The sequence below is a fragment of the Oncorhynchus kisutch genome, linkage group LG20 (genome assembly GCF_002021735.2).
Source record: "Oncorhynchus kisutch isolate 150728-3 linkage group LG20, Okis_V2, whole genome shotgun sequence".
Taxonomy (NCBI): Eukaryota; Metazoa; Chordata; class Actinopteri; order Salmoniformes; family Salmonidae; genus Oncorhynchus; species Oncorhynchus kisutch.
This window is the reverse complement of record NC_034193.2, coordinates 48427526-48454563: the sequence shown is the minus strand read 5'-3', so window position 1 is coordinate 48454563 and position 27038 is coordinate 48427526. Positions and strand designations below refer to the sequence as shown.

Genomic DNA, 27038 nt, shown 5'->3' with positions numbered 1-27038 from the left:
AGTGAGTAAGACAAACTTAGGGAGGAGGCTTCTGATGTTGACATGCATGAAACCAAGGCTTTTTCGAACACAGAAGTCAACAAATGAGGGTGCCTGGGGACATGCAGGGCCTGGGTTTACCTCCACATCACCCGCGGAACAGAGAAGGAGTAGTATGAGGGTGCGGCTAAAGGCTATCAAAACTGGTCGCCTAGAGCGTTGGGGACATAGAATAAGAGGAGCAGGTTTCTGGGCATGGTAGAATATATTCAGGGCATAATGCGCAGACAGGGGTATGGTGGGGTGCGGGTACAGCGGAGGTAAGCCCAGGCACTGGGTGATGATGAGAGAGGTTGTATCTCTGGACATGCTGGTAGTAATGGGTGAGGTCACCGCATGTGTGGGAGGTGGGACAAAGGAGTTATCAGGGGTATGAAGAGTGGAACTAGGGGCTCCATTGTGAACTAAAACAATGATAACTAACCTGAACAACAGTATACAAGGCATATTGACATTTGAGAGAGACATACAGCGAGGCATACAGTAATCACAGGTGTTGAATTGGGAAAGCTAGCTAAAACAGTAGGTGAGACAACAGCTAATCAGCTGTTTAAAGCTATCACCAAGACAAAGAGTGGCTAATTTGAAGAATCTCAAATATAAAACACATTTTGATTTGTTTAACCCTTTCTTGGTTACTACATGTGTTTTTTCATAGTTTGGATGTCTTCACTATTATTATTTACAAGAGTAAAATAAACCAAACCCTGCAATGAGTATGTGTCCAAACTTATGACTGGTGCTGTACATGAATTGTGATATACTACTATACTGTTAGGAACACAAGCATTTCGCTAAACCCGCAGTAACATCTGATAAATATGTGTATGTGACCAATAACATTTAATTTGATACATAAAGTGATAGGCTAGCCTACTATACATATCTACAATGTTTATGAATCAGTGTGTCACATATACTCCCTCTCCGGCCTCTAGGTCATCAGGCTGCTGATTATCCCACACACCTGTCACCAGCGTCTCGCACACCTGTGCCTCATGACACTCACCTGGACTGCATCACCTCCTTGATTATCTTCCCTATATCTGTCACTCCCCTTGGTTCTTTCCTCAGGTGTTATTGACTCTGTTTTCATGTCGGTGCGTTGTTTGTGTTCGTTGGTTCTTTTATTTATTAAAACACTCACTCCCTGAACTTGCTTCCTGACTCTCAGCACACTTGTTACACAGTGTCTACTGAATGACAATTTGAGAATGACGTATAGCCTACATGTGTGAAAGACACTGTAGAGTGTAGGCCTTTAATGTTTGTGATTTCTTTATTTTTTTATTTTTATTTTTTACAATAATACACTTTAGATGAGCAAGAAGCATTGTTGTCCTTTTAGGTCTTTTTTTCCAATGCACTTATGAGTCTTACCTCCAGTCGGGTTTTATTCAGAAGGCTCTTAACAACACATTACCAGAGGCAAAGCTGATTGAATTCATTATGGTAGTTGCCTTTGCCTTGGAGAGTCACGCTGACAACCATCATGTGATGGCCTGCAGTCCATCAAGCAGAACCGAGGAGGTTGGTTTGCTACTGGGAGGGACCTGTAAGGCTTTGTGCTCCGCGGATTGGTGGGCAGAAGCTTTCACAACTTCTCAATTATGTCAGTCATCAAAACCCGCCTCTTTTCACCCAAAATAACATGGATGGAGATGCCTGTGGTATAAAAAGTATTGTAGGATAAACATTAATTTCTTTTAAAACTGCACTGAAAACCCGGGGGAGCATTTATTGATGAGTTCATAGATGGCAGAGGAAGTGTTATTAGCAGAAGATGGGAAATGTGTGGGGGTAAGTGTTGATTCTGTTTTAATAATTGGCTTATTGATGATTCCTCGAGATTTCTATTTATTTCATACAAAAACAGACTAGATTTTCTTTCATCACTTTTGATGTTGTGCAGTTGTGCCTTCTCTACAAGTATCACTTTTTCCATTTCTATAGGGAATATGAGATAGATCTCCAATGTGTAGTGTAACTGGCTTTCAATATATTTTTGATCTTTAAAAGCATGCGTGCCATTTCCCTTTTATGGCCATATAAGGCTACAAGTATGGCTTACTTTCAGATTTTAAAAAAAATGTATGGCATGGCAACGTCGTTGGCCTATTGTAGTGGACTTCAAACCCTAGCCCAATCCACATTACCGTGCATGTGTTGTTGTAGCCTACAGTGCATTCTGCTGCTTGGTTTAAACCTCTCTGCATTCATCTCTCAGCCAGTGCATTCAATTCACTAAGGAATGCAGCTCATCTAGACCAACTAAAGCTTCAGAACATCTAAACTGCTGCAACTTGAGCTTATAAGTGGCAACCTTTTTCAATGTTTTACTCAGAAAAGGATACCTAGTAACTGAGACTTTTAATGGAAACAAATGTGTGTTTTTAAGATCGTTAAAGCCTCTTATGAACTTCAATACAAGCCAATGAATCCAGGCTTGTCAGAAGACTAGAGCGACCTATTGGATGTTACAATGCTGCATTGTCTCCTTTCAGCCATTTTCATGTGTGGTTGTCTGTTAGTCTCTCCCGCTGGCCTTTTAAGAAGATTGAATTAGGTTCCTAGGCTAGCCATGCTCCACTATGCTTTTTATTGTTCACCCTAACTTCTCTGCCTGTTTGTTTCACGTTGATCTCAAGATAGAGGAAGCCTCAGAACTATGTGAGTGAGAGGCCCCAAAGTGTTTGAGTAATCTTTACAGGCAGTTTAGACAAGGACAGCTTTCGTTTTGGATTGAGCTCCATATCTCATCTATGTAAATACATTTACATCAGGATGTTTTGAGTCTATGAACTCTATACGGAACTATTAAAATGGCCCTGGGTACTTTGTTTACATTCCTCTATTCATTCACTCAATATAAATATTAGCACATCTTGAGCGTTTGTAATCATGCTATAGGCTACTACTGTACACCTGCTGTGGAGTTGTAGCCTATCATATCCAGATCATTATTTTAGCTCTTGTCCTTCTTATGTGTCCACTCAACCATTCACCCCCATACCTACAGTCCACTCAACCATTCACCCCCATACCTACAGTCCACTCGACCATTCACCCCCATACCTACAGTCCACTCGACCATTCACCCCCATACCTACAGTCCACTCGACCATTCACCCCCATACCTACTCTCCACTCGACCATTCACCCCCATACCTACTCTCCACTCGACCATTCACCCCCATACCTACAGTCCACTCGACCATTCACCCCCATACCTACAGTCCACTCAACCATTCACCCCCATACCTACAGTCCACTCAACCATTCACCCCCATACCTACAGTCCACTCAACCATTCACCCCCATACCTACAGTCCACTCAACCATTCACCCCCATACTTACTCCACTCAACCATTCACCCCCATACCTACAGTCCACTCAACCATTCACCCCCATACCTACAGTCCACTCATCCATTCACCCCCATACCTACAGTCCACTCATCCATTCACCCCCATACCTACAGTCCACTCAACCATTCACCCCCATACCTACAGTCCACTCAACCATTCACCCCCATACCTACAGTCCACTCGACCATTCACCCCCATACTTACTCCACTCAACCATTCACCCCCATACCTACAGTCCACTCGACCATTCACCCCCATACCTACAGTCCACTCGACCATTCACCCCCATACCTACAGTCCACTCAACCATTCACCCCCATACCTACAGTCCACTCAACCATTCACCCCCATACATACAGTCCACTCAACCATTCACCCCCATACCTACAGTCCACTCAACCATTCACCCCCATATCTATAGTCCACTCAACCATTCACCCCCATACCTACAGTCCACTCAACCATTCACCCCCATACCTACAGTCCACTCAACCATTCACCCCCATACTTACTCCACTCAACCATTCACCCCCATACCTACAGTCCACTCAACCATTCACCCCCATACCTACAGTCCACTCATCCATTCACCCCCATACCTACAGTCCACTCATCCATTCACCCCCATACCTACAGTCCACTCAACCATTCACCCCCATACCTACAGTCCACTCAACCATTCACCCCCATACCTACAGTCCACTCAACCATTCACCCCCATACCTACAGTCCACTCGACCATTCACCCCCATACCTACAGTCCACTCAACCATTCACCCCCATACCTACAGTCCACTCAACCATTCACCCCCATACCTACAGTCCACTCAACCATTCACCCCCATACCTACAGTCCACTCAACCATTCACCCCCATACCTACTCTCCACTCAACCATTCACCCCCATACCTACTCTCCACTCAACCATTCACCCCCATATCTACAGTCCACTCAACCATTCACCCCCATACCTACAGTCCACTCAACCATTCACCCCCATACCTACTCTCCACTCAACCATTCACCCCCATACCTACTCTCTACAGCTGACTTTCCCAAAAGCAATATGGCAGCTTCTGTTGCTTCCTGCTGTACTCCTGATGAGGTTTGGTTAAGTTTGTTTATTAGGGTGTAGTTAAATCCTCTCTCAGCTACTGACCCTGTGTACTGGGGGTGTCAGTTAAACTGGCTGTGCTGGAGTTCAGCATCTGGACAGGGGAATAAGTTCAGGCAGAGCTCCTGACTACTACACCACCCCTAGGAATACAATAACGCAGTACTTCTACTTAGCCTAGTATGTCTCTGTATATGCAGGGCCGTCATGCCCGTAGGGGCACGGGCACGTGCCCCCTTAGAATATGTTTTGTATATTTTGTTTTAATTGTGTGTTGTTTCTCTGTAGTACTACTAGCCACCTAGATATGTTATGAAGTTGGCTTTAGCTACAGTAGGTTCCCAGTCTCCCAACCTTATAGCTAGCTATCAAGAAGCCATTGCAGGCCATCAATCAAGTTAGTGTAGTTAGTTTGTATGCTGACACAATGATTCTGGTAGTTATTGGTCGCAGTAGCCTACTCTGATTCTGTCCCACTCTGAGTAATAGAATAGAGTTTGGCCTTGTAAAGGGATTTTCTGTCAACTTTACATTTAGATTACATTTTTTTTTAAATTGAACTGTCAAGTTTGTCCATAACCAATTCTACAAGTTTATAGTTTTTACAACTATTTGTAGTGTTTAAAAAAAAACTTTTCCTCAAGCCTTTTCTTGCTACACCAGGTTGGGGGAAACACCTGAAACCGTGTACAGTAATTCTGTGTTTGGCAGGTGGTAGCTGAGTAGCTTCCAACTGATTCGACCATTTCCAGCAGGCTGACTAACCAGGGCTGTATTCATTCAGGCACGCAACAGATGAATAATAAAAACGTTTTTCAACCTAAAAAGAAAACAGGTATTCTTATTCGACAAGTCCAGGTTGTCCCTCCCTTTTTCAATCCATTATCTTCTGTTTCGTACCCAATGAACATGACCCAGGTCCGGCCAAGGTCCAGTACAGTACAGCTCTCCTTGTCCCAGACAGTATCCAACCCATACCCTATTTATGATGTATTAAATGCTTGTACATGCAAAATCATGTACTAATCTCATAATTCCATACTAATCCAGCCACAGACAGAAGAATTGAAATGAACCATTTCGGGCTCTGACACCCTTATACACTATGCTGTCATTCTATAGTGGCACTAGAGTGGCACTAATCTCGGCACCCAAATCTTGCATGCCAGCCAGCTACTCGATTTGTCACAAGTCTGTCACAAGGCTATAGCAACACATTTTGTGGCAGCGGTTGTTGTTGTCATAGTAGCCTAGTAACAGTTGTATACTTCACTTAATAATCGCTTGCAGAAATGTTTATCCAGAACTGATCTCTGACATGTAACCTACAGTTTAATGCTCATAATATCAATAATACTATACTGTAAGTGTTGTAGTGTGGCTACATTCAGGTCAGCTTCCCTATGAAAACTGGTTCTGTACATCACAGAAAGCTGTTATGTTGACAGGTTGATTTTAAATCATCATTAAGCATAATGAACTATGGTTATGTATGTTTTCCATTGAAATGTCCAATGACCTGTTCCGTAGTATTTACAGTCACAGTCTGTACTGTTCTCTCCAACAGTTAGGCACACGACTCCATTAATGAAACGATCATAGATATATTGGTCAGAAATTGTGCTATCTAGAACCTAAAATGCTTATTCTGCTGTCCCCATTGGAGAACCCTTTGGAAAACCCCTTTTGGTTTTCCAAAGGGGGTGGGGTCTACATGGAACCCAAAAGGGTTCTACTTGAAACCAAAAAAAGGGTTATCCTATTGGGACAGCCAAATAATCCTTTTGGATCCCTTTTTTCTAAGAGTGTATTTAGGACCCTGAGTTTTACCTGATAACCTGTAACTGGGACCCCGTTTTACCTGAACCTGTAACTGGGACCCCGTTTTACCTGAACCTGTAACTGGGACCCCGTTTTACCTGATAACCTGTAACTGGGACCCCGTTTTACCTGATAACCTGTAACTGGGACCCCGTTTTACCTGATAACCTGTAACTGGGGCCCAGCTTTACCTGATAACCTGTAGCTGGGGCCCAGTTTTACCTGTAATCAGGGCTAGGTTTTACCTAATAACCTGTAATCAGGGCCTAGGGGTTTTCCTGGTCAGTATATGTGCTCAGAAAAAACCCTGGGCCCTGGTCATATTGTATGATAAAAGTATCCAAATGTTATCAGACGTCTTGAATGTTTCTCATCCGGTTTTGCAGTGTTCCTACTTCCTACAGGTGTAGGATCTTAATTTGATCAGTTTCTCACAGCAGGAAAATAATCCTGGAGCAACAGGATGATCAAATGAAGACCCTACACCTGTACAGCATCTCCTAATGTTGTGTCATCTTTTCCTTCCTCTAGTCTCTCACCAAGTCGCTGCTGGCCGTGGCTTTCCTGGCCTCGTTCGGTAGCTCAATGCTCTATGGCTACAACCTGGCCGTGGTCAACTCTCCTGCAGAGGTAGGAGGCACCACAGTAACATCTCTATGCAGTAAGACACTGCAGGCCTACATACACTGAAATGGTTGTGAACAGGGAAATATACCAACTCAGTGAGATACATACAGTCAACAGGAATAGGCCTATTGTGAATATACAGACTCCATGACCGGACCTATACTTTTTATAAGTACATATGTACTGTAGTTAGTGGAATATAACATAGGAGCTACACAAACTAAGACACCATATGTATTGTATAGGTTTACCACCATGAGTATTCTGTTCACGCCATGTTGCAACTCTCCTCGCATCTAGAGTCATGGGAGTAGTGTGAAATTGCAGATCTGGGGTCATTTTGCATTTTCCCCACTATTGGTTAACGTTTACAAGGGGAAGCTGATCTTACATCTGTACCCAGGGGAAACTTCACCCGTGAGCCAATCCATGAGTCTTGTCCCCTGATATCCTGGTTGTGGTAGATTTGTTTTGACCCGGATGGTTGAACCGGTTCAGTGAGAAACTGTGTCAATTCAGTCAGCCTCACATTAGACCGTGTTCTTTCCACAATGGGGAACGGTTGACGTTGTAAGGCCTGCTACTGCAGAGCGTTTCCATCTTAGACTTGGATAGAGATCTTATAAGCTAAATTGATTTGTCTAATGGAGACAAAATGTTGTGATAAAAACATAACACACAATGGCCATTGACGTATACTTCCATAGACAATATAAATCGCACATTTCCACAGTGACTATTGGTGTCTGAAGTTGAATCAGCCCAGTGTCTCTGGGTTAGAGATGATAAGTATGCCGTGTCTCTTGTCTAACTCCCATTAGACAGCTCTGGAAGCGCTATGATGTCAAAATACGTTTGTTGCCAAATATGGTGTTTCGCTGAGCAACTATTTTAATGTCCTCCGTTACGGCCAGTATGTTAGAAAAACAAGTGGTACAAGCAAAAGGTACAAGCAACATTTTCCTCCAATGTATTCAGCTGACTTCTGCATCGCATAAATAAGTGATTTGCATTGGAGGTACCGAATAGGCATTTTTTTCGGTTGCATGTACGTTAATGATGCACCCATCCCGTTAGCCGGATCATTTCCGTCAACATCCGCTGAATTGCAGAGCGCCAAATTCAAATTAAATTACTACAAATATTACATTTTCATGAAATCACAAGTGCAATATAGCAAAACACAGCTTAGCTGGTTGTTAATCCACATGGCGTGTCAGATTTCAAAAAAGCTTTTCGGCGAAAGCATACCAAGCATTTATGTAAGGACATCTCTCCCAGCAGACAAAACATTACAAACAGCTAGCAGCAAAGTAGATTGGTCACGAAAGTCAGAAAAGCAATTAAATGAATTGCTTACCTTTGATCTTTGGATGTTTGCACTCGCGAGACTCCCAGTTACACAATAAATGTTCCTTTTGTTCCATAAAGATAATTTTTATATCCAAAATACCTCCATTTGGTTGGCGCATTATGTTCAGAAATCCACAGGCTCGAGAGGTCACGACGGGGCAGACGAAAATTCCAAATAGTATCTGTAAAGTTCGTAAAAACGTGTCAAACGTTTTTTATAATCAATCCTCAGGTTGTTTTTACAATATATAATCGATAATATTTCAACCGGACTGTAGCTTCTTCAATAGGAGAGAGAGCGAAAATGTCTGCTCCACTCTGTTGGCGCATGCAAAACGCTGCTGGCACCCAGCCATCCAATGACGCGATGTGATCTTTCTTGCTAATATTTTCAAAATAAAAGCCTGAAACTATGTCTAAACTGTTCACACCATGTGGAAGCCATAGGAAAAGGAATCTGGTTGATATCCCTTTAAATGGAGGAAAGGCATGCAATGGAACAGAGAGCTTTCAGGAAAAACAGCACTTCCGGGTTGGATTTTCCTCAGGTTTTCGCTTGCAATATCAGTTCTGTTATACTCACAGACAATATTTTGACAGTTTTGGAAACTTTAGGGTGTTTTCTATCCTAATCTGACAATTATATGCATATTCTAGATTCTGGGCCTGAGAAATAGGCAGTTTCATTTGGGTATGTTTTTCCTCCAAACATCAAAATACTGCCCCCTACACTCAAGAGGTTAAAAAAAGAAAGTTTTTTTGTTCCACACAGGATAGGTGCAGCAAATTTTTTATAATTATTTTTTACAGAGTCAGCCATAGTAGATTTTCACCTTTTCAGCTCAAGTATTAGAACCAGCGACCTTTTGGTTACTGGCCCAATGCTCGAACCGCTAGGCAACCCACCGGTGGCCGCTTGCAGAGCTTTCTAATGGGAGTTTGAATCGGAGCTTCCTGGGCGTTAAAGAAGAGACACATCTTACTCATCTCTAACCCACAGACACTTGGGCAAATAAGGCCATACATGATGCATTGTTGCATGGTAAAATGAGTGAAAATGCTACCACCTCCCTATCTCATGGATACCTGATGTTACTGTTCTTGTGGTTGATGATGAGGATGATGATGATGACAGGGTTGTTTTCTTTAGTGATGGATATTGCAATGGTTTTCATTTCAATCCCATTGTCAAATCTGTCCACGCCCTCTTCTTACAACAATTTTAGGAATGTTTATGCGATTACATCTCTGTCACACAATCCCTTGCTCCAATTGTTGGTTCCCTCCTTTTATTGTCCTGGCTTCAAATTCCCCAGTGGACATGCAGTATAATTAGAAATGTGCACGGCTCCGAAACACAACCTAGTCTTTCACATCTGGAAAACAAGCAGAAGAACTGTCCCACACTTCACCAACAAATCAGTGGCAATCTTTTGGCACTATTGTGGAAGTCACGTGGGGAATCAGGGCCATCAATGACCCTCCTTCCTGCCAAATGGGTTGTCACGAGACTGTGGTGTCTATTCACAGACCTGGGTTCATAGACCTGGGTTCAAATAGGATTTGAAATCTTTCAAATACTTTGCCTGCTTGTTTTAGTCTGCCCGGATTGTCGGATGAGTGAGTTTAGCACTTTTGCAACTATTCTATTGGTTACATTGTGCCAGGCAAGCTCAATCAAGCCCACCTTACATGTTTCAAATGATTTCCAATAGTATTTGAACCCAGGTCTGTCTCTTCCACTGAGAGAGTTGTATTTTGCTGCTCTGTTTCAGCTAAGGCTAGAGAGAGGCAGAGCTAAGATGAATTAATGACATAATAGTAACACCACGCTGATTCAGAGACAATAATGTCATTGGAGAAGGAGAGAGGCCCGTATTAGAAAAAGAGGACAGGAAAGGAGGTGCATAGCCAGGCGTACAGTGGATTCGGAAAGTATTCAGACTGCTTGGCTTTTTCCACATTTTGTTACGTTACAACCTTATTCTGAAACGGATTAAATAAATACAAATTCTCATCAATACCCCGTCGTGACAAAGCAAAAACTGTTTTTTAGAAATGTATTAAAAAATAAAAAACAGAAATAACCTTATTTACATGAGTATTCAGACCCTTTACTCAGGAAGTTGTTGAAGAACCTTTGGCAGCAATTACACGTCTTTTGTGGTGCTGTATCATAACAAAATGTGGAAAAAGTGAAGGGGTCTGAATACTTTCCGAATGCACTGTATGTGCCTGCACTGAAATTGAGTGAAAATAGATTTTCCTTCATAATCTCTCTTAAAAGGGAACGAAAACGCTGCAGACAAACGTAACGATGCCAAAAGACACATGTAAATAGTTAGAAAATAAAGGCCTGGGTATTGTCTGTTGATCCCATCACTTCTAGACTCTATTGTCTTGATATGACTTCCTTATCTACATTCTACTCTTTCTCCTTCTCCTTCTCCTCGCCTTCCTCAGACTGAAAAACAGCTTCTATGTACTATCTCAAGGCCATCAGACTGCTAAACAGCAATCACCTACTCAGAGAGGCTGCTGCCTACATTGAGACCCAATCACTGGCCACTTTAATACATGGATCACTAGTCACTTTAAACAATGTCACTTTAAACAATGTCACTCTAAATAACGCCAATTTAATAATGTTTACATATCTTACATTATTCATATCACATGTATATACTGTATTTTATACCATCTACTGCACCTTGCCTATGCCGTTCGGACATCGCTCATCCATATACTTATATGTACATATTCTCATTCACCCCTTTAGATTTGTGTGTATTAGGTAGTTGTTGGGGAATTGTTACATTACTTGTTAGATATTACTGCACTGTTGGAACTAGAAGCACAAGCATCTCACTACACTCGCATTAACATCTGCTAACCAGGTGTATGTGAAAAATAACATTTGATTTGATAAAGCAGCTTTACAACAAGACAATGGGGTCTGCTTCTAGCAATCTAGATGGGGTCTGCTTCTAGCAATCTAGATGGGGTCTGCTTCTAGCAATCTAGATGGGGTCTGCTTCTAGCAATCTAGATGGGGTCTGCTTCTAGCAATCTAGATGGGGTCTGCTTCTAGCAATCTAGATGGGGTCTGCTTCTAGCAATCTAGATGGGGTCTGCTTCTAGCAATCTAGATGGGGTCTGCTTCTAGCAATCTAGATGGGGTCTGCTTCTAGCTAGTATCTACGGTATGTTTGACTCTTCCTCCCTCTCTTCCTCCTCTCCCAGTACATCAAGGCATTCTATAACCAGACGATGGTAGCAAGGAACAGGACGGGTCTGGACGACAAGACTCTTACGTTGTTCTACTCTGTCACCGTGTCTGTGTTTGCCATCGGGGGCATGGTGGGCAGCCTCACGGTGGGCATACTAGTCACCAGATTTGGAAGGTAAGACAGCCCCAAGTCTTAGACTTGCCTCTCCAGCCATAATTGACATACGCCACTGACATAACGTCATTAACATCATAAAAAGCATGAGCTGGCGCACACACAGAGAAAATGATTTAGTGTAGAGGTGCTGACTAACAGAAAATAAACTGTTAAACTGTAAGCTATGAAAATAAAGAGAGTTAAACAGTCTATATGTATAACCTCCCAGTCATTTATTTGGTTTAAAAAAAAAAAAACGTTGTGGCATCACTGTGCCTTCTTCAGGGTAGTGTCACGAATGCTTGAACCAGGTTATGTAGACAAACAGTGCAATTGCGTGGTCACACTATTGAGGATAGCTTAATGAGATCAGACCTACCCCCTGAGCCCACTCGGACACTCTTCACACACATTCCAAATGGGAACTACAAATGTGGCTCATGCGCACAGTGCAATAGCACTACAAAAACATCCTTCTTCAGACACCCACATGTGTCAAAAAATCCCTGTGAGGGGTATCATCTCATGCAAGACATAGAGAGTAATCCATCTCATCACCTGTTCATGTGGAAAAGCCTACATAGGACAAACGAAAAGACAATTAAAACAATGCATAGCTGAACACCGCAGCTCAATCAGGTGTAAGAACATTGACTATCCAGTAGCAGCTCACTTTGTTGAAAACAACCATCCCATTTCCTCCCTACAAATACACAGGCATTGAGCATGTTGCTCTACCAAGGAGAGGAGGTAACATGGAGATCCTACTACTACAGAGGGAGGCTTACTGGATATCCTGTCTAAAAATATTGACCCCTAGTGGTCTGAATATTGACTTTGATCTCAGGCCGTTCTTATGACCAATTATATATTCTGTGATCAGGTCTTGTAAATGAATGTATTCTTTCTACAGCTTATCAGAGTACACCCTATATTGTTCCCCCTGTTGATGACTCTTATTATGCACTATGGTTGAACCAAAAGAGTGCAAACATTGCGTGAAATTGGAAATATTTAAATATATGGGTGACATTAAATGAAACAATGTACGTTGATGCCAATGTTATGCTAACGCTAATGGCAACAATGAAATAATATATTCAATATGCTGTGGGCTATTGTCTCTCAACAGTTACACTCAATTCATTCTGATCAACCTAGCAATTACGACACACCCCTCACTATTGTCATTGGTTGCACTAATTGCAGTGTTTGTCTACATAACCTGGTTCAAGCATTTATGACATGACCCTGAAGAAGGGCACAGTGATGCTGGAACGTTGGTGTGTTTTTACCCAATTAATTACTGGGTGGTTATACATACGGAGTGTGCCACTCTCGTTGTTTTTATAACGTCATTAACATAACATCATTGACATAACGTCATTGACTGACCAGTAAACAACTCAATGACGGTCACATTCGTCTGTGACCGCTCTTGTTGGTGCAAGTGCCTGTCAATGTCTACACCCCCTTGCCTTAAAATGCAATCTAAAAAGGGATTCAAATGTATATATTTTTCCTACAGATCTACACAACCTACTCCACATTTTCAAAGTGGAAAAAATGTATAGAACATTTTCCAAATGAGGAAAATATGAAATATCATAAATGGATAAGTCTCTACCCCCCTGAGGTAATACTTGGTGGAAGCACCTTTGGCCGTGAATAAGATTCTGTCAACTTTGCACAACTATTAGGAGAACATACTGTATATTCATTGTTTTTGGTCAAAATTGCTCAAGCTCATTCAATTTGGTTGGGAATCATTGATGGGCAGCAATATTCAAACCTTGTCTCTGATTTTCAAGTTGTCCTAAGAGTTGTGAAAAGTTGGTAGAATCTTAGTGAAAAGGATTCACAGCTGCAATGGCTGCCAAAGGTGCTTCCACCAAGTATTAACTCAGGGGGGTGGAGACTTATCCATTTATGATATAGAACATTTTCCAAATTAGGAAAATATTAAATAACTTTCTTTGGCTTTGAAAATGTGGAGTAAGTTGTTTAGATGTGTATGAAAATAAATCCAATTGAATTCCTTTTTTAGATTTCATTTTAAGGCAGCAGAATGTGAAAAAAGTTCAAGGTGTGTAGAATTTCTACAGGCACTGTAATGTCAATGATGTGCTGCATCAAAGAAAATGCCAAGGGGTTTGAGAGATCCTCGACTGAGAACTGGATTTTGATGAAGATTTTTGCGAAAATGGGGAAAGGAAAAGAAGTCAATGGAAAACTGGTCAAACATCTAAAACTATTGATTTACTCTGTAGAAAATGATGTATGTTGGAAATCATTCTGACATTTATGCATACTTAGGCTACATCTCTTTGCGTTACAGAAGTCTTACATTTAAATCGGGTGTTTGCGGATATTGGACTTCCAGTATGTTGAAGCCAATGGTTTGTTAAAGGTTTGTAGAAGGTTTCTCAGGCGGATTGTTCTGCTGTCTACAGGAAAGGCACCCTGGTGAGAATCACATGCCTGGTGTTTATAGCTGGAGCCTTCATGGGCTTCAGCAGGACCTTTGGCTCTCCAGAGATGATCATCGTTGGACGCTTCATCACAGGGGTACACTCAGGTAATCCAGTAACAGAGAATAATACCATTATGTCCTACCGTCCTTAACTTGTTGAGTAAGGATTAGGAAACACTATTTGAGGGGGTAAATAAGGCATTCATAACACATACTGTGTGTAACTTGACACCTGACGCAAGTACTCTCAACGTGCTGTCTCAACCTCTGAATGCTCGGCTATGAAAAGCCAACTGACATTTACTCCTGAGGTGCTGACCTGTTGCACCCTCTATAACCACTGTTATTATTATTATTATTATTATTGACCCTGGTGGTCATCTATGAACATTTGAACATCTTGAAGAATGATCTAGACTTAATGGCCATGTACTCTTATAATCTCCATCCAGCACAGCCAGAAGAGGACTGGCCACCCCTCAGAGCCTGGTTCCTCTCTAGGTTTCTTCCTAGGTTCCTGCCTTTCCTGGGAGTTTTTCCTAGCCACAGTGCTTCTACATCTGCATTGCTTGCTGTTTGGAGTTTTAGGCTTGGTTTCTGCTGATGAAAAAAGGGCTTTAAATAAATACATTTGATATATGCATTTCTGTGTGTTGTGTTTTACTTATCTGAATGAATCAGGTCTTCTTTCTGTTGCTCTACAACACATGATCAGCTCTTATCAGCAACAATGCTAGCTGTAAGGTTAACTGCTAATGCTGAATCTGATCTGTGTAATGTCCATATCCCCCTCCCTCCAGGTATCTCCCTGAATGTGGTACCTATGTACCTGGGGGAGATAGAACCTCTAACCTCTCACCTCTGTTCCCCTCCCACCAGGTATCTCTCTGAGTGTGGTGCCAATGTATCTTGGGGAGATAGCACCTAAGAATCTACGTGGGTTCCTGGGCCTCGTGCCTAGCATCTTTATCTGTCTAGGAGTCTTCATCGCTCAGATCCTGGGGCTACATGAACTACTGGGAAAGGTGCAGTAAAATCTTATCCTTAATATCTTAGTTTATAGTTCATCTTCTTTGTTGGTCTTTTCGTTGGCGTAAATAGAACTTTTGGTGAGTTAAAGACAAATTAATCTTAACCTTTTAAACTCTGACGCCCTCTGGTGGCATTTTCTAAACCCCGCATAATATTGTATACTACCCTCATAAATTGCATTTCTGGTTTCCAAACTATAAGTCCTACAAACACAGGCGTAGTACTGTTACAAAGGTAAGAACTGTGGGATTCTGATAAAGGTGAAGAAATGTGACTAAAACAGAGCCTGAGATGCAGCAGGCCTAAACCCCTTGAAATGTACAGTTTATTTTGTTGTTTTTCTCTTCACGGATGGGGGGGATGGTGAATAAGACCTTTTACAGTCTAGGTTTGCAATAAAATCTCACCAATTACTGTTCCCAAAAAATATGTATATATTTTAAATAATGGTGGCACTCTTAACATGGACACATTTCCATAGGAACACAGCCATTTTAAAAGCGTAGGGCTTATGTAAAGTTCCATGCCTTCATTTTTCGTATTACAGGATTTATATGCATGTGAAGAGAAAGATGAAGTCTCTACCTATCCATTCACGTAAATATATCCTCTGTCTGATTCCTAGTTCGTCCACTAGATACGAGAACACGTGATGTCTCATGGCCACATGAAACCAGTTGCGTCTGGTTAGGGTAGCGAGTCACTGTTCCAAAATGGCTGAACGGATTTTCAAATCTGACATCTTAAAATGACCATAGCAATCCCCCCAAAAAAACTTTCCGGGCCCTGTACCGGGCCCAAATCAACCGCTCAGAGTTTAATAGAATAAACTCACCCTGTGACGTGCTGGTGAAGCCTAAACATTGGAGGTAAATTAAAAGTACACTGCAACGAGAGAGTATGTGACATTCATTTTATTCAACTTTTCTTTGGAGAAATTATATCCTCCTCTCAAGGCGGAACTATCAAGGAATGTGATCTGAATACATCTGCAGTGTGTCCCAGTTCTACAGTAATCAGATCAGTCAATAGTATCGACGCACGTGGTAGACTCATCTTTTACGATCATCTCCATTCAGCAGACAATTTGGCTGCTTTTTATACCAGAGAGTTCCTACCTTCCTTCAAACTTTGTTATATCATTTTTAAAAAGAAACTCATAATGACCTCTTGCTGACCCTATATCCTTTGGCCTCTAACCCCTCAACAGGAAGAGCACTGGCCCCTCTTCCTGTCTCTGGTGGTGATCCCCACCATGTTCCAGCTGATGCTGTTGCCATGGTTCCCAGAGAGCCCGCGGTACCTGCTCCTAGAGAAGAGGAATGTCCACGCCACCATCACAGGTGAGGAGGCTCCGTCCATTAGGAGGATATAGTTGATAGATCTTTCTTTCTTTTCTTGGTATGTAGAGTAGACTGTAAAATACCTAAAAGACCTGAATTGCTATTGTAAGGAGTATTATATGTTTGTTAGTTTTTTGGGGGAAAGCTGTGACCACAGACCAATACAACAAAGACTAGTATTCCAATACTGTCCATACTGTATACAACCCTAGCTGTGCTGTACTCACCAGTCTAGTAAAGTGAAATTCTCTCCCCAGCTCTGAAGTGGTACCGGTCCAAAGTGAACATCCAGGCAGAGATCGAGGAGATGCAGGAGGAGCAGCGGTCCATGTCCTCGGTCCAGACCGTGTCGGTCATCGGTCTGATGAAGGACCGGAGCGTCCGCTGGCAGGTCATCACTATAGTGGTGGTCAATATCGGCATGCAGCTGTCCGGTATCGACGCGGTGGGTCAGTGTGTGTGTGTGTGTGTGTGTGTTTGTGTGTGTTTGTCCATACATTCATGCATACATGCAGGAGAGTGTGTTTCCCTGTGTGTGTGGATACACCATATGACTCTATCACCACCACCACTATATATTACAGCCTCACTGAGAACCACTGGTGCCTCATTACTGTACAATACACCCTAGATACACACACACTGGTCCTCATTACTGTACAATACACCCTAGACGCACACACACACTGGTCCTCATTACTGTACAATACACTCTAGACACACACACACACTGGTCCTCATTACTGTACAATACATCCTAGACACATACACACGCCGGTCCTCATTACTGTACAATACACCCTAGACACACACTGGTCCTCATTACCGTACAATACACCCTAGACACACACACACACACTGTTCCTCATTACTGTACAATACACCCTAGACACATACACACACTGGTCCTCATTACTGTACAATACACCCTAGACACACACACACACACACACACTGGTCCTCATTACTGTACAATACACCCTAGACACACACACACACACATCCTTATTTCATAGTCAAAATGGATTCCCCCACACACACACTGGTCCTAGTGACATGGGCCCTTGGCCCTTCAGCACCATGTGGATAAGCACTCGTGTACATGGTCTCATGCTGGTCCCCATTTCACAGCACGACCACGCTATACTGCTTTCTACTGTCGCAGCTGTTCCAGACACGGAGCACAACAGCTCTAATGTGATATCAAAGAACCACAATGTCCACCTTTTAGAATTCCGAGGAGGTCTTTGCAACCCATTTCCTGCTTGGTAATTCTAGAAGTCCAATCAGAATTCTACACAGGGACGGCCAAATACCAGTGTGTGGATGTGAAATATTTCCATGAGTGGGTGGACAAATCCATGTATGTGTATGGACTTGTATGTGTGTGCATTTCATCTACTTTTCCTGATCTTCTCCGTATTAGAGGATGTGTGTTGTTGTACTGAAGTATGACGACTGAGATGATGACATTCATTCATTTCACTGGGAGTACTATAAACCAACCTTGACATGTTGGACCACAGCATTGATTAAATATATCTGATTTGACAGATGGGATTTAGGATGGTCATGACAGCATTTATGATGAATCAGCCATGAAGAATAAGAGCTTAAGAATGACCATTAGCTGAACGTTGCATATTTGTTTAGCCAGGTTAAACAGACGGTCATGTTTAATATGTACACTCAGTTACTAATGTTGCTGTCGATGATGATCATGTAAGCGCTGTACAGCCCAGAACACTGAACAATGGAGTATTCAAAGAACAATGCAACAAAGATGTAGCCCTACATTATGTGTATTCAACAATGTACATGTTCACTACTCACAGTTCAGCTACTGATCTACAACTCTCTCTCTCTTCAGATCTGGTTCTATACCAACACCATCTTTGAGAACGCAGGTATCCCAGTCCCTCAGATCCAGTACACCACGGTTGGAACCGGAGCCATCGAGGTTATCGCTGGATGCGTAGGGGTAAGCAAGCTGTCATTGGATTACTGTGTGAGCACAACAGCTGAGCATGCTAGCTTAGCCTGGTTCACCAGACTGAAAGCTGCTCTCATAGGTGAGTGAAGCATTCAGACTGGTTTAACCAGGCTAACTTTAGCTAGCCTACTCTAGTCTCAGGTGTTGTTATTATTGTCTGGTAGCTGGTGGTAATACTCACTTCAACACTCCTTTTGGACAAGCCTGTACTTTAGATATAAGGCTATGCCTCAGGAACTGTTAAGCATATATCCACTGAGATACTATAGTCAAACCACAGGTATATTATGTATACAGTACGGCTCTGGTTCAGACCGTGTCTGTCCCAAATGGCACTGTCACACCCTGACCTTAGTATTCTTTGTTTTCCTATTTTGCTTAGGTCAGGGTGTGACATGGGTGATGTATGTGTTTTTATCTTGTCTAGGGTTTTTTGTATGTTTATGGGGCTGTTTCCCTTCTAGGTATATTGTATGTCTATGGTTGCCTAGATTGGTTCTCAATTAGAGGCAGCTGTCTATCGTTGTTTCTGATTGGGAACCATATTTAGGCAGCCCTATTCTGTGGGTATTTTGTGGGTGATTGTTTCCGTGTCTGTGTTTGTTTCACCACATGGTACTTTTTTGGATTTTCACGGTTCGTTTATTGTTTTGTACTGTTTCGGTTTATTCATTAAAATCTACTATGGAAACTTACCACACTGCATTCAGACGAAGAGGAGGAAATCAGCCGTGTCAGGCACACTATATTCCCTATATATCCCCCATTGGGCCCTGGTCAAAAGTAGTGCACTACAAAGGAAATAGGGTGTCATTTGGGATGCATGCATCCCATGGCTACAGTTTCTAAAGAGACATATAGGTCAGTGGACATACTACTGGGTGCTGAGCTATTCCAAGAAACACAGTCTCTGGGTAGCAGTTTGCCATTTTTCCCATGCAGAAGCATAACATTGACATGTTAAGTCGTCAGCCAATAGAAATAACGTGTTCTCCTTTGTCCCGCCTCCAGTGCTTCACCATTGAACGGCTGGGCAGAAGACCTCTGATGATTGGTGGATTCACCTTCATGGGAATATGCTGTGCAGGGATCACGCTCTCCCTCATGTTCCAGGTACGTTCATCTACCCATAAATCTTCCCTTAGAGACACAGGTCTAGGATCAGTTCACCAGACCTGGAATTCTGCATTTTCTGTGAAAAGAGAGAATCTGATTTCAGGTTAGTTTATAGAAGAACAATGCAATCTTCATTACTATTAGTCTGAATCGTGCAGACTCTCTTTGTTGATAGTTACTGTCTCCATGTCTTTGACTGTCTCTTTAATGAGTACAATCAGTAACCAGTCAGTCTATTATTTGTAATGTGATGAATGTCCTATGGTCTCTGATATTGACTGTCCTATGCTTCCATTCAATGCCCATTAAGTCCCACTACATCAGTGTTGCCTGTGTGGTGGGGATCATCGCTGGCTTCTGTATAGGACCAGGTAAGACATCCACCCTGGTGGTCTGCTTGTTTGTTTTTCTCTGTCTCTGTTTCTCTCCTTCAAAACAAGGTTCTATACTCAGGATGTATATCTCGCTCAATAGAAGAGTGGGTACTTCCTCTTTTAGCACAAGGGGCTATAATGCTACTCGCAGAAGTACATTTCAGTTATTTAGCCGATTCTGATATCCAGAGAAACTATGGTTAAGTGTCTTGCTCAAGGGCACATCAACAGATTTTTCACCAAGTTGGCTCAGGGATTCGAACCAGCAACAATTCAGTTACTGACCCAGTACTCTTAACCTCTAGGATACATATAGCACTTTGAACGTTCCACTTTATCCAATAGACACAACCTGTTATTTTCTAACTAGGAAACACTGCTCTCTGGTGGTGGAATATAGAAGTGCTGTTGGAAAGGCAGCCAACATAAATAGCTACTCTATTGTATTTCATTAATCCACTAAATGAGGAAATCATAATTGCCACGGTAACAGGAACATCCATTCTTACAGCCATTTGTTTGGGGCTCGTCGGCTGAACGCAACAGTTTATTAGAATGTTGATGGTGGCTATAAGCCTGATGAATTAGACCAACACCAGTTTACATAATGTAATCCGTCAAACAGGCAAAATCCATACATCAAGCTCAGATGAGGATTTTCTGTTTGCCGCAATTAGATTTTCAATGGCTCATTGTTCATAATGAATATTTTGGGGTGTGTGTGTGTGTGTGTGTGTGTGTGTGTGTGTGTGATGAATATGCCTCCTTGAGACAAACTTGCATAAACATTGTGAAGGAGCTCACTGTACTGCAGAAGTAGACAAATTGCAGAGCCCTACTTATTGACTATATTATCAAGCCTTCTCCCCATGTCATTATCATGCTCAAATAATGAGGACTTAACTTGCCGCGTTCATCATTAGGCTTTTACTAATGTACTATTCCTCATTCATAATATCTCTCATTTCTAACCATGATGAATTAGATATTATGGAGCAATGAAACAGTCTATAGATTCTACATATTATAGAGTTAACATATTGAGATACAGATGTAGGACCTTAATTTGATCACTTCTTTGTTGCTGAGAATTTTCAGATGAGCTTGGTGATTTACGTAAGTTCACTGAAAACCCACACTAACACATGGTTATATTATCAATATTGTATTTTTCATGTAGCCTTTTTGGCCAGCTAATCGCCTAACCACCAATCAGGCAATATAATGGACTACATGTTAAAATCCTGTTGCTGCAGGATTATTTGGCTGTGACAATATGGATCAAATTAAGATCATACATCTGTCTTACACCGAGGGAATATAATGGTGGTTTCAACCCCCAATGTACTATCCTTACTCTTAAGTCTTGCTGTTATCAGTATCAGCGGTTTGGTAGTCTGCCCAACTTCACGTGACTATAACTAGTAATCCATGATGTGATTCTATCACGGCTTGAAAAGTATATTTTTTTGTAGACTATGGCTGTGTTCACACATTCTGATATTCGTTCCACTAATTGTTCTTTTGGCCAAACACATCAGATCTTTTCACATCAGATCTTTTTCAGAGTTGATCTGATTGGTCAAAAGACCTGTTAGTGGAAAAAATGATCTGAGTTGGGTTGGCCGTCTGTGTGTCTCTGTCCCTGTATAGCTGGAGTGCCCTTCCTGATTACAGCAGAGCTGTTTAAACAGTCCCATCGTCCGGCTGCCTACACCGTGGCTGGATGCCTCAACTGGCTGTCCAACTTCACCATCGGCTTTGTCTTCCCCTTCCTACAGGTCAGAACTAATGGCCTATAATTACCCCTGTACACACGTTTTACAGCTGGATGTTGGCATTTTAGTCGTGCCTTTTTCACGACAGCTCTCGATCCAGCTCCCTATTCCCTCGAACTCATCTGTAGTAGTAAAGCAGTAGTATAGTAGCAGTATATCAGTAGTATAGTAGTAGTATATTAGCAAATGTTTTTATTAAATAAGTGCCATCGTCTGAAGATCCAATTCACATCGTATTCTGTTACTGTTCCCTCTAATAATCAATTCAATTCATTCAACAAACAACTCTCCCCTCCCCCCAGATGTCGGCAGGGGCCTACTGCTACCTGGTGTTCTTTGGCGTGTGCACGGCCGTGGCGGCCTACGTCTTCTTCATCGTCCCCGAGACCAAGAACAAGACATTTGTGGAGATCAGCCAGATGTTCGCGGCCAGGAACGGCATGCTGGAGGAGGAGAGCAGCGAACTGGGCGTCGCTAACAACCCCCAACTGGCCAAGACGAACGGCTATGGTGCCGTCGTCCTGCAGTACGACGTGATGGAGAAGAAGAAGTAGAGGAGGGGGGAGAGAGAGAGAGAGAGCGATAGAGACGTCAGTAGTCTAAAAGTGTCTCTTCATCTGTACTGATCTGAAAACACCCCACTGGGCACAGACACAGTTAAACGTCTATTTTTGATTTCCATTTGGTTGAATCGTCAACTAACGTGAAGTCAATGTGAAATTAACATAAAATGTCACCATGACACTGGCTTTAGGTTAAAAGTCAGATAAACATTTAAAAAAGCCAAAATTCCCTTTTTGCAAATCCAATTTGTTTCCCACATTGATTCAACGTCATCACACTGAATGTATTTGTGGAAACAACTTTGATTCAACCAGTTTTTGCCCAGTGGGACAGAATATGTGAAAGCAATGTGGTGGAATTGGTGGACTTTGCTTTCCCCTGCCCAGTTAGTGCAGACAAAGAAAAAAATAATCTGTTTCAATTCATTGTTCAGTATTTCATTTAGTTCTTCTTCTGAATCTGTGTTCATGGTTTACAGACACCTGTGTCAGTCTTCAAAACCCCTAATGTAAGAGCTCTAGGATAGTGTGTGAGATGTGTGGTGGTGTTTTAAAATGTTGTCAATAGTGTCTTAAGTTTAATTATGTTCATACCTATGTAAATGGAAAAGATTTCTGACAGAAATGTTATCTCCATACCGTTCCAAAATGTAATGTTTAATGTCACCAGTTGTACAGTAACCTACACTGACTCTATGTGCTGTTTGGACGTCAGCACATCTACAACCATTAGGTTTCACTCTCCTCTCAGTTATATGTGCCTCTCTCTCTGTGAATCACGCTGAAAGTCTTCTTTTCTGAATGTCGCTGAAAACCTTTTCCTACAATGTACAGTATAGAGCGAATGGATTTATTTATTGACACAGCAACAGTATCATGATATGAATGCAATATCTGACTTGACCGTTTTCCTGATCACTGATTTTGACAGAAAATGAGGTCAGTCCACATCATGTGAATGGTATACTTTTAGAAACACTATCAGGTGTTATAATGCCTTAACAATGTATTCATAGTACATTATAAGGTGCTATGATCCTTTATAAGGCTTCATAAGAAGGTGCTCCAAGTGTTACCGTGTCTTTGATCATGTTTACATGTTTCTCTCTTTTGCGTAAGCGAGTTGGTCAATGTGGCTACTGTAGTAGTCATTCCATATTCCGAGGCAGGATAAGTTATATATCGTACGTTATATCGTACATGTTAAACAGAAATGCACAAGAAAGTGTGTAGGAGGATAAACATTAGGAACACCTTCCTAATATTGAGTTGCACCCTATTTGCCATCAGAACAGCCTCAATTCGTGGGGGCATGGACTCTACAAGGTATTGAAAGTGTTCCACATGGATGCTGGCCCATGTTTATCTAATGCTTCCCACAGTTGTGTCAAGTTGTCTGGATGTACTTTGGGTGGTGGACCATTGTTGATACGCACAGGAAACTGTTGCGTGTTAAAAAACCCAGCAGCATTGCAGTTCTTGACACACTCAAACCGGTGCATCTGGCACCTACTACCACCTACTACTATTCACCAGGTCAGTCTATGTCATGGAAAGAGCAGGTGTCCTTAATGTTTTGTACATTCAGTGTATATCGTACGTTATATTGTACCTAGAATAAAAGAGAAGACATCAAAACTGTGAAATCATGTAGTAACCAAAAAAGTATTAAACACCCTTTTCCTTGATGACAGCTTTGCACACTCTTGGCATTCTCTCAACCAGCTTCATGAGGTAGTCACCTGGAATGCATTTAATTTAACAGGTGTCCCTTGTTAAAAGTGAATTTGTGGAATATAGGTGTGTTCAAACCTTTGACTGCTACTGTATATATTTATACAGTGCCTTGCAAAAGTATTCAACCCCTTGGCATTTTTCCTATTTTATTGCATTACAACCTGTAATTTAAATGGATTTGTATTTGTATTTCATGGAATTGACATACACAAAATAGTCAAAATTGGTGAAGTGAAATGAAAAAAATGACTTGTTTAAAAAAACAACAACGGAAAAGTGATGTGTGCATATTTATTCACCACCTTTGCTATGAAGCACCTAAATAAGATCTGGTGCAACCAATGAACTTCAGAAGTCACATAATTACTTAAATAAAGTTCACCTGTGTGCAATCTAATGTCACATGATCTGTCACATGATCTCAGTATATATATACCTGTTCTGAAAGGCCCCAGAGTCTGCAACACCACCAAGCAAGCGGCACTATGTAGACCAAGAAGCTCGCCAAACAGGTCAGGGACAAAGTTGTGGAGAAGTACAGATCAGGGTTGGGTTATAAAAAAATATCTGAAACTTTGAACATCCCACAGAGCACCATTAAATCCATTATTAAAAATGGGAAGAATATGGCACCACAACAAACCTGCCAAAAGAGGGCCGCCCACAAAACCTCACAGACCAGGCAAAGAGAGCATTGATCAGAGAGGCAACAAAGAGACCAAAGACAACCCTGAAGGATATGGAAGAAGCTACTCTGGTCAGATGAGACTAAAATTGAGCTTTTTGGCTGTCTAGGAAAACACTATGTCTGGCGCAAGCCCAACATCTCTCATCACCCTGAGAACCGCATCCCTACAGTGAAGCATGGTGGTGGCAGCGTCATGCTGTGGGGATGTTTTTCATCAGCAGGGACTGGGAAACTGGTCAGAATTGAAGGAATGATGGATGGCGCTAAATACAGGGAACTTCTTGAGGGAAACCTGTTTCAGTCTTCCAGAGATTTGAGAGTGGGACGGAGGTTCTACTTCCAGCAGGACAATGACCCTAAGCATACTGCTAAAACAAAACTTGAGTGGTTTAAGGGGACACATTTACATGTCTTGGAATGGCCTAGTCAAAGCCCAGACCTCAATCCAATTGAGAATCTGTGGTATGACTTAAAGATTGCTGTACACCAGCGGAACCCATCCAACTTGAAAGAGCTGGAGCAGTTTTTCCTTGAAGAATGGGCAAAAATCCCAGTGGCTAGATGTGCCAAACTTACAGAGACATACCCTTAGAGACTTGCAGCTGTAATTGCAGCAAAATGTGGCTCTGCAAAGTATTGAGTTTGGGGGGGTGAATAGTTATGCACGCTCAAGTTATTGTTTCACAAAAATATATATTTTGCATCTTCAAAGTGGTAGGCATGTTGTGTAAATCAAATCATACAACTCCCCTGCATAAAATCTATTTTAATTCCAAGTTGTAAGGTAACAAAATAGGAAAAATGCCAAGGGGGTGAATACTAACGCAAGCCACTGTACATACACTCTGAGTATCAAAGTAACTGCATAGATTTGTTTAGACTCATTGTATTCAATTCACATTTGGAATATTTGAATGTGTCTTTAACTATTGCTGCAACATCTATTGTATATTGTAGAGGGTTGAGTAAAAAAAGTCCTTTGTCGTTTTGTATCGAAATTTATAGAAATGATATGAATAAATATGCTTGAACGTGTTTCCTGTCTTTAGTTATGGCGCACCATGATGATGTCATATTTGTCAGCCCTGACAAGTCACAATATACATCGTATTTTACATTTGGGTAGTCAATCAGGCAAGATCAGACACAACCTTCATCATGACTAGGGCAGTGTCCCAAATGCCACCCTATTCCCTATGTAGCACACTACTTTTGAACAGGGCCCGCTCCACTGCTCTAGACTACATATTGAATCGTGGTTTATCTGTTAAACTTCCATCAACTGCACTTCTAGTCTGGTAGGCTACAACCACTTGAGGTGTTGTGTTCTTAGCTGTAACCCCCAAAGCGTCGGGAGAACACTTTGTTGTTGTTTAAGTCCCAGATTGCCCCTTTAAATCATATCTTTAGGTGAACTTTTACCTCCGGTAAACATCTTCAGAGAACTACCTCAAACGTTACAATCAGCCACGCACAGGCCTGTTTTCCACAACCATTTTCATGCAAAGGTCTGGTGACAGTTCACTGTGAGGTATTGTCACGCAGCCTGGTGCAATGGAGCGTTATGGTAGATCAGATGATGGGGAATGAAATGGTGCTGCTCTCTGTCTCTCTAACCCCTAGGCTGCTGCTTCCATCTGCACACACAGCCCCTGCAGACGGGCCGGGGAACCCCCGACTGGGGCCGCAATGGTGACGTGCTGTCAAGCGACTGACTGAGACTCTCAACAGAGAAAAATAGAGAAGTAGTTGGCGAAATGCCACATCTGCTTTGTTTGGGATTTGAAAGTAAAACTCAATGTCATGGTTTTCAGAATGTGTCGTTTTGAACTGGAGGTGGTCCTAAGGTCAGAGGTGAGAGCAAGGTCATTGGTGATGTGTGTTAAAATATAGAGTGATGGTAGTTTTGTTGCTGGCTGGAGGTAAAGTAATTGATTGTGTTTACACAACGTTATTGTCATTTAAAAGGTCTTTTGTCATGGAGAGCAAAGAGTTTACTGTAAAAGAATGATGCACAAGCACACACACCCAGTGTCCAGTCCATACCACAGCTGAATTAATGCTTGCTTCTAGAACACTGCGTCTAATTCCTAGCCCTGCCTTCCTCGCTCTCCTCAGCCTCGTCCCTATTGGCTGTTACTGGCCACCAGCCCAGCCCACCTGCCCCCACCACACTCCCCGGCGCTCCCCTTAATGTGACTGGTCCGTGGAATGATGGATCACCCCTTGTCA

General features: G+C 42.1%; 1 protein-coding gene across 1 annotated transcript; it reads left to right on the top strand.

Annotated features, from left to right (window-relative positions):
• The first annotated feature begins 1604 nt into the window (after positions 1 to 1604).
• On the top strand, positions 1605 to 24074 carry LOC109877977 (solute carrier family 2, facilitated glucose transporter member 9). The gene is made up of 12 exons (XM_031799388.1): positions 1605 to 1839; positions 6875 to 6973; positions 11567 to 11727; positions 14163 to 14287; positions 15062 to 15207; positions 16425 to 16557; positions 16815 to 17002; positions 18428 to 18538; positions 19562 to 19663; positions 19977 to 20037; positions 21694 to 21821; positions 22121 to 24074. Exons 1-12 carry the CDS (start codon positions 1795 to 1797, stop codon positions 22370 to 22372), a joined length of 1551 nt encoding a protein of 516 aa, XP_031655248.1. The 5' UTR covers positions 1605 to 1794; the 3' UTR covers positions 22373 to 24074.
• The last annotated feature ends 2964 nt before the right edge of the window (positions 24075 to 27038 follow it).

What these genes read in the sequence shown, in the direction of transcription:
- LOC109877977 (XM_031799388.1), top strand. Translation starts at nt 1,795, where the DNA reads ATGGCAGAGGAAGTGTTATTAGCAGAAGATGGGAAATGTGTGGGG. An exon ending in CGCTCTCCCTCATGTTCCAG is followed by an intron (nt 19,664 to 19,976) that starts GTACGTTCATCT and finishes ATGCCCATTAAG; the next exon opens with TCCCACTACATCAGTGTTGC. An exon ending in TGGCTTCTGTATAGGACCAG is followed by an intron (nt 20,038 to 21,693) that starts GTAAGACATCCA and finishes GTCCCTGTATAG; the next exon opens with CTGGAGTGCCCTTCCTGATT.